At 47.3% G+C, this 8,511-nt stretch overlaps 1 protein-coding gene across 1 annotated transcript; it reads left to right on the top strand.

Moving 5' to 3' along the window:
* LOC8067537 (homeobox-leucine zipper protein HOX23) lies at positions 5,195 to 7,784 on the top strand. The gene is made up of 2 exons (XM_002467229.2): positions 5,195 to 5,988; positions 6,691 to 7,784. The coding sequence occupies exons 1-2, from the start codon at positions 5,362 to 5,364 to the stop codon at positions 7,150 to 7,152; spliced, it is 1,089 nt and encodes a 362-aa protein (XP_002467274.1). The 5' UTR covers positions 5,195 to 5,361; the 3' UTR covers positions 7,153 to 7,784.

Raw genomic sequence — 8,511 nt, 5'->3', positions numbered from 1 at the left:
ATTTTTTATCTAGAGTTTATTTATACATCATGTACTACCTATTCTCTATATTTATTTTTCAGGAGTTTGGTCCAGGCGACAAGCTACGCTCGGGGACTCGTCGACTATTCCCTACGCTGTGCCCGGGGACTGCTCCGACCACCGAGCACGTTTACGTTCCCAACCACGCTCGGGGACTTGTCGACTACTCTCTACGCTGTGCTTGAAGACTGTGCCGACCACCGAGCACGTTTACGTTCCCAACCACGCTCGGGGACTTGTCTACGAGTCTCTACGCCGTGCTCGGGGACTGTGCCGACCACCGAGCACGTTTACGTTCCCAACCACGCTCGGGGACTGGCCGATCAGTCTCTATGTCGTGCTCGGGGACTGTGCTGACTACCGATCGTGCTCGGAGACTCATCAATCACTCACTGCGCTGTGCTCGGGGCTTGCTTTGATCACTCTCCAACCACAGCTTGGGGACTGTTCTTCTCAGTTACATATGAATTGGACTCATATACAACTGAAGGGTAATTTTATTTTTTAGACCTTGCTATAAGGCTCATACTTCGCCTTCCAGCAAGCTCGAGGACTACATCGGTACGATGCATCTGGCGATGCATCTCAGTTTCAGAATTTATATGAAGACTTTTTTGACCCTGGCACCACGTGCCTACGTCACCTACTACCAGGCTCGGGGACTAAGTGGGCACACTTCACCTTGCGGTGAATATGCTTGCTTTTTTGAGATCTATACTTTTCAAAAAAGTAAAGTGGGCACACTTCACCAGGAAAGAAATCTTTTTAAATTTAGAGTACCATGCATTCTTCGAACAACCTGTTTCTTCGATGTTAATGTTGATCAACTGTCTTTTGAGTTGGTCAAAATACTGTTGCAACTGTTTGGGCGACTTTCTTGCTTATTTGAAGACGTCAAGCCTCACTGATCGAAGAAGCTCAAGACGGCGTGTTACATCACAATACATGGTGCTCGGGGACTAGCTGTGGGGGTATAAACCCCTATACCCTCATTGGCCTATATGGGCCGCACCATCAGAGGTGGCTCGGCCCACAGGATGAAGACGTGCGGCGCACGACTGGTCGGCGTGCACCGCAAGGCTACAAGATATTGTACCAAATAGGATACTTTGCTTGTAACTCTGTCCCTTCAGGATATATAAGGAGGGGCAGGGGTCCCCTAGAGGACAAGTCATACAGATCATATTCTCTCAACACAAATCAATACAACCAGACGCAGGACGTAGGTATTACGCCAACTCGGCGGCCGAACCTGGATAAAAAGCTTGTCTGTGTCTTGCGTCACCATCGAGTTCGTAGTTTGCGCACCGTCTACCGATAAACTACTACCGCGTGTATACCCCAAGGTAGACTGCCGACCAGCTTTCGTCGACAAAGATCAAACCAACTATCCTAGACATATAATCAAAGTAGACAATGACAGCATATGAATCTATTAAGAATAAAGTCTCCCTAATGTACAATGGAATACTATAAAGTAGAACTAGAACTATTACCAAACTCTTGCGCTCCAGACCAACGCCAGGGGCTCCAAATCCTGATGAAGAACTAGATTTCCTCTACTTCTAATCTAACTAACTAGAAATATGAACTAGAAGACTCTTGATGAACTTGAAGGCGCTTGATGCTTGATGGCTTGAGGCCTTCATGAATAATGAGGTGTGTTTCCAGGCGGGTCTACCCATGTATTTATAGTCCGGTGAGATTCGCGTGCGCCGTCGGATCAAACTAACTTAACCAAGGGCCGAGATGACTCCTCAAAGGCGGTGGAGGAAGCTTCTAGAAGGGAGGCGTGAAACCCTAGAGTAGGGGGTCGGCCGGCGCTATGGTGGGGCCGGCCGGCCCCACTTGGCGGCCGCTAGCTCCCCCCTCACGTTGGGTGTCTTGTAGAGTGTTCTTGATTCCTCTCGCGCTATTTCCCGTGGCGGATATGTTTTTGTGTTTGATTTGCATTAGAGTCCCTTTTTTTCCGGCTTTGCTGAAATTCACCCTGAAAAATACAGAATATACAAAACTCGTGGAAATTGTTAGTTTAAACCCTATACTAGTGTGTATTCATGTTCTCCTTCAGGTTTAACGTTATAATAAAAGTTGACGTTATCGACCGTCAACACCCTTCAATGAGAATCCTTGAGAAGGAGACGCTCTGACGGAGATGGAAGTGTCGGCTTTTGTACTTGAGCAAAGTAGGCTTTATCATAGCTTTGTGGCTTAGCAGTTGCTAGCAGCTTAGGAGGAACAGTGGCCAGTGGCAAAGCATTAGGAACTGGGACGATGACTAGGGAGTCATCTAGTGGGATCTGGTTGAGGTCTATCCCGTGAATGATGATTTGCTTGTCGGCCATGGGGGGTTTTGAAGGGAAGGAGAGCTTCTAATCTGAATGAGAAGAGAGCTTTGATGGGATGAGATTGGAGGCTAGTAGGGGTCTTATATTTATAGCTAGGAGTCAACTTGATTCGAGGGTCAGATCTCTCTCCCGAATGCTAATCGTGTCATACGGAACCCAAATATTCTTGGCATAAAGAATTTTTGGAAGTATATACCGAACAAAACAAAACAGAAAAAAATGACAGTGAGACAGGACCCACCTAGGTTGGCTGCCCTAGCCTCCAGGTCTGACGACCTAGCCTAGGTTTGCCTCGTGCCCAATTTTTTTTGATGTTCTCTAATATTATTTATTATCCTAAAATTATACTTTTGCAAGAAAAAACAAAATTAAAATATCAGGCCTAAATATCATGAAAAAGATAAAATCAATAATATCTATTTCTTCTGAATTTTTATTGGGCTCTAAAAAGATTTTAAGGCGGTGTCCATTTATCTTGAATAACGTACCTTCGTTGTTTTGAAGTGTTACCGCTCCATGTGAGGCCGCATTAATCAGCGTGTATGGTCCTTCCCATTTACTCTGTAATTTTTTGTGCCCGAATAATTTCACCCTGCAATTAAAAAGTGATACCTTATCTCCTAGGTCAAAACTTTTCTTTTTGATTCTCTTGTCATGCCATCTGTTGGTCCTTTCTTTGTAAATCTGGGCATTATGATAAGCTTTCTCTCTCCATTCATCAAGTTCGGAGTGTTGCCTCTTTCTTTTGATTCCTACTATATCCAAATCCGTATTCCATCTCGTAATAGCGCAGTGAGCCTTGTGTTCTAGCTCAATAGGCAGATGACAAGTTTTTCCATAAACAAGTTGATAAAATGACATGCCGAGTGGTGTCTCGTAGGTTGCTAACAATTAGCTTTGTAGTTTTGTAATCTGCGGTACTGTGGTTTTCTCGTAACTGTATCCTATATTTCTCTTCCCCTTCATGAAACACATGTTTCGGGACATTCATAAAAAAGGAGCCAAAGTCTTCCTTGATATCTGCGTGTTGTATTATAACTGCTCCTACAACACAACTTGGGCGTAGTCGTATGACTAAGCCTATTCGTTTGTCGGCTAAGCCTATTCGCTTGTCGACTCTGTTAGCAATTCATCAATAGTATTTTTCTCTTCTAACAAGTCAGCGAATAATACTTTTATTCATGGTTTTTCAGCCAAGTGAATGGGCTCATGGTTCGGAATGCAGTAATATAAAGTAAGTGAGATGGGTGGCAAGTGATGGAGCTGCGCGTAGGGGAATAAACTAGATGGAAGGTTCTCCGAAGCGATCTTTGGCTCCCCAGCCCCTCACATGGCAGCCAGCAACTTTGGGGCGCTCATCCGCATGGCGCATACACAAGAATATTGCAAGTGCAGGCGGCAACAACCACCGGAACCCCAACTGAACACATGCAAGAATCTCCGGCCACGCCTTTGGAAGGATCATGCTGCCTTATTTTTAATTAACCGTACGTCTTTAGCTTAGTTTACGATTTCCGATCCAGATTAGTCTACCAAAAGGTCGCTTGTACTCTAGTATTTTAGCAAGCTCATCTATCATAAGGCTCTCATTGCACTAGTCGTAGAAGAAGGAACAGCTAGCAGTAGTAGAAATAAAGCTGGGTTAGTTAGTTGGGTTTCCCGAGGCGGATTTGAGAGAATGATAAGCTTTTCCGTGACAGTGTCATCCGTCCTATGATTGCAACATCATCGTCGTCGTGGTCGTTGTCAATGCCGGCGGGATTGTGTGTTTGCACGGTAAAATAATCGTCTGACTTCGGATTTGGAACATCCTGGGTTCAGTGCACTGGATTTACTCTGTCAGAGAATGAGCAGCTGGACCAGCAGTACGTGTATTTATATCTGCACACTGCATGCACACACACGAGTGATCTGAATACGTGTAGCATGTACGTACACACATGCCCCTCCGATATAAGGGCACTCATAATACAAAACTCTATCACAGAGTCTAAAACAATTAATTACATATTCTTTGTGGTATTTTGCTGATGTGAAAGCATATTTATTGAAGAAAAAAGTAGAAAAAATAAGACTCCAAGTCTTATTTAGATTCTAAGTCCACATTGTTTGAGGTAATAAATAACTTTAGATTCTATGATAAAGTCTGCATTATGAGTGCCCTAAGTATGTCATGTGGGCCCCTCTTGCATGGTTAGGAGTACAAGGATATTACCATGACATGGAAACTGCGAGAGGTCAACCGACCTAGCTATGTGTGTACGTTTTCTTGTTTCTTCAGTGTTGTTTCTATATAAATAAATGTTGCCATAACATAACAATGTCGTTATTGTAAAAATAATCCTACTACCGTACATGACAAAAGCACCGTTGGACGTTTCAATTCTCTGTACTGCTACTGTACGCAGCGGTGAGTGCTGGAAATGGTCGTGGTACAACAACAGTGGTCCGTGGTTGGTACAGGCAGGAGCAGAGAGATGCAAAACATCGTTACACTAGCTAGTACCACCACCACAATGCGTGTCAGATGAAGCCGCGCCAGAAGGATTAGTTTCACTGCTCGATCTGCTCGTCCTGGAAGTTTTTTAACTGGAATATTAGGCTTATTTGTATTAACATCTAACCTGTTAAGCCATGGATAAAAAATATTGTTTGCTGATTTATTATGAAACACAAATACTGCTGAATGACTCATAGAATCAGTACATAAGTTCTACTGTTCCAAACAATAAATTAAATTAGCTGGAATAATTCTCAGCCTCAAAACCAGCCTAGCGATTTTGTTCCCCACAAAATATCTGTTTAATAAAATGTTGTTATATTTTGCATAAGCTCGCTCCCCTCTTGCAGTTGCAGCAGGTTCCATCCAGCTCTGCCTCTCTGTCAAAGACTCGCCGCCCTCAACCAACCTCTCTCTTTCTCAGAGTCAATCAGCTAGCTAGCTGTGATTGATGATATACTCCCTCCCCATGCTCCTCCTCTCGCTCCTGTGATGAAGCCAATGGCCACCAATGGCATGGCCCCCTCCTTCTTCCCCGCCAACTTCCTCCTCCAAATGCAGCAGCCCCTCCACCACCAGCAGCAGCAGGAGCACCACCACCACCACCACCAACACCACCATGACGACCACCATCTCCTGGCTCCCCCTCCCCCGGCGCTCGTCAGCCCCTTCCTCCACGACTTCGGCGGCGCCATGGCCGCGCCGCCGCCAATGCTGGCCGGCGGCCTCGGCATGGGCGGCGACGACAGCCACCTGCACGCGGCGGAGCCCCAGCAGCAGCAGGACGGCGGAGGCGTCGCGTCGGACGACGAGGAGGTGTCCGCCGCGGCGGGCGGCGGGTGCGGCGGCGAGCGGAAGCGGCGGCTGAGCGTGGAGCAGGTGCGCACCCTGGAGCGCAGCTTCGAGGTGGCCAACAAGCTGGAGCCCGAGCGCAAGGCGCAGCTGGCCCGCGCGCTGGGGCTGCAGCCCCGCCAGGTGGCCATCTGGTTCCAGAACCGCCGCGCCAGGTGGAAGACCAAGCAGCTGGAGAAGGACTACGACGCGCTGCGCCGGCAGCTCGACGCCGCACGCGCCGAGAACGACACACTCCTGTCCCACAACAAGAAGCTGCAGGCAGAGGTACAACAATGCACATCCATGCATGCATCAAGATCTAGCTACTCCGTATGATTTTCTTATGTTTATTGTTATTCCCCACAAAATGCATGCATCTCGATCGATCATAGAATTCAAGATCTACTTGTCGCTCTTAGTTAGATCTTGATGATCAGCAGACAGCAGCAGCTGGCAATCAATGTCAGCTGCAACTCCCCACGGCTATTAGTATTATGCTGTTCTTGATGGATTGGAATGGATCGATCTTGGTTACTGTTCGTTCGTTCTTGGCTGTCAGTCAGAATGCATGCATGATTGGGGATCTATCGATGCATGATGGTGTAGCAGGCTGGATTAGGACTGACTGCTCTGCAGATCCATATAGATAGATTCCATAACATACCATGGCAAGCTAGAGGTAGCTAGTAGCCGAGATAGATAGATATAGATAGATAGGATCATGGGAATAGGATCCATGTGGGTTTCAGCGTCCTCTGCACAAAGTGGGCGTGTCGGGATCGGTGCCGGCCATATGAACGCCTGCGCCTGCTGTCGGCCACCCATGCCATGATGCATCTCTCCCTTTGTGATGTGTGGTGCATGCAGCATGATTAGCCACTCGATCTACCAATCACGTACCGTCGTCTCTCTTTCGTGCTGAGCCCACCGGCCGGCCCATTCTGTCCATGTCCTCATGTGCGTGAACTGGTTCATTGGCGTGTGCAGATCATGGCGCTCAAGGGAGGCGGAGGCGGCGGCGGCGGCGGAGGGAGGCATCAGGAGGCGGCGTCGGAGCTCATCAACCTCAACGTCAAAGAGACGGAGGCGTCCTGCAGCAACCGCAGCGAGAACAGCTCCGAGATCAACCTCGACATCTCCAGGCCTCCACAGGCGCCGCCGCCGGCCGCCGACGACAGCCCCACCATGAACAGCTACCGCGGCAGCCTACCGTTCTACGCCTCCGCCACCGCCCGCGCCGACATCGACCAGCTCCTGCACAGCGGCGGCGGCCACCCGTCTCCGGCGCCCAAGATGGAGCTCGGCCACGGCACTGCCGCCGACACGCCCCCCGCCACGGCGGCGCCGGGTGGCGGAGGAGGCACCTTTGGCAGCCTGCTGTGCGGCGCCGCCGTCGACGAGCAGCCGCCGTTCTGGCCGTGGGCCGACGGCCACCACACCTTCCAGTGAACAAACGAACCCATTCAATTCAAGCTAGCTATGTATGCGCCTTTGCGAATGAATGATCTTGGGCGACAGTACAGGCTTTGATATATGATCCAACAGCACGTCGACCGACCTGGCTCTTCTTCGTTTCTTGGCATCATCCCATCAATCTAGCTTACGCGGTGCGCCGGACCACCGGAGGAGATCGCCGACGCCGACCGATCGACGTATGTGGCCATCATCAATGCGTTGTTGAAACAAGCAAATTGATCAAAGAAGCAGCTAGGACATTTGAGGTGATGAGATGATCCAATTTGAGTTCAAGATCAGGACAGGTGTGGACGATGGATGGATCATGTTTATGTCAGTCGTCTACTAGGTAGATTTTGGAGTTGAGTAGTAAGTTTTTTTTTCTCTCCTTTTTTTTCTATTATTATTATTATTATTATTATTTATTTTCCCCTCCCTCTTTGCTGCTATTTTTCTGTTTTGATTAAATATTATATAGTGATTACAATTGTGAGAGGCAGTGGTGATATTATTGTTGCATTGTGTATAGGATTATATATGGTGTCTTGTGATCGAGTACCAAGTTATTTCTTCATTCGCACTTGGATCTTGCAAATATAATCCTTCTTTCTGATCTTTATGCATTACTTTTTGTGGATGGATGGGATCTACTACTGTGAACCAACGAAATGGACATGAACACATATTTAATTTGTTTTTATTTATTTTTTCCAATATATGGAGGGGAGGATGGATGAGTGATGTGGATGGGAGCTTGATGCATGCATGGGATGGGGTAGCAGTAGTACTGTGGTGTGCGGTTGGTGTTTGGCATGTGGGGTCTCATCTTCCAGCCTACGAAACAGACAGCTTGGACGGACAGACTGTACATTGTGCAAGCTGTTGCTGTGCAGCATATGACCATGCATGCATGCATTTCAGACACATATTTTTTATTGATTAATCTGTTCCTAAATAATGTCTTGAGAGATGAAACAAAGCATCAGTTGTTGACTAAATTAAATGGACGAGTTTTACTAAATTACCACTCTGTTCATCACAAAAACGTTGTCCGTGCATTGTTGTTGGCTTGTTCACAAAACAGTGGTAGAAGCGAATGTCGATGCCCAGCAGGAACACATGCATTGTCATGCCCTGGAACAGTTGTTCTCTTGTCCGGCCGCTACAGTTGATCATACTGCAACGACTTTCTTTTTTTTCTTTTTCTGCTGTCCTCACCGCGCGCACCACACGGCTGGTAGGTAAGGGCATGTTTGTGTAACAAATGAATATAAACAAAAAAAAAACGGAATCATGCATATGCATGCAAATAAATGTAGGAGTGCGATATATAGGTAGAGATGCAAAGATGAA

The sequence above is a fragment of the Sorghum bicolor genome, chromosome 1 (assembly GCF_000003195.3).
Source record: "Sorghum bicolor cultivar BTx623 chromosome 1, Sorghum_bicolor_NCBIv3, whole genome shotgun sequence".
In the NCBI taxonomy this organism is placed as follows: Eukaryota; Viridiplantae; Streptophyta; class Magnoliopsida; order Poales; family Poaceae; genus Sorghum; species Sorghum bicolor.
Note: the sequence above shows the minus strand (reverse complement) of the source record. Positions and strands in the feature narration are given on the sequence as shown.

What these genes read in the sequence shown, in the direction of transcription:
- LOC8067537 (XM_002467229.2), top strand. Translation starts at nt 5,362, where the DNA reads ATGAAGCCAATGGCCACCAATGGCATGGCCCCCTCCTTCTTCCCCGCC. An exon ending in ACAAGAAGCTGCAGGCAGAG is followed by an intron (nt 5,989 to 6,690) that starts GTACAACAATGC and finishes TGGCGTGTGCAG; the next exon opens with ATCATGGCGCTCAAGGGAGG.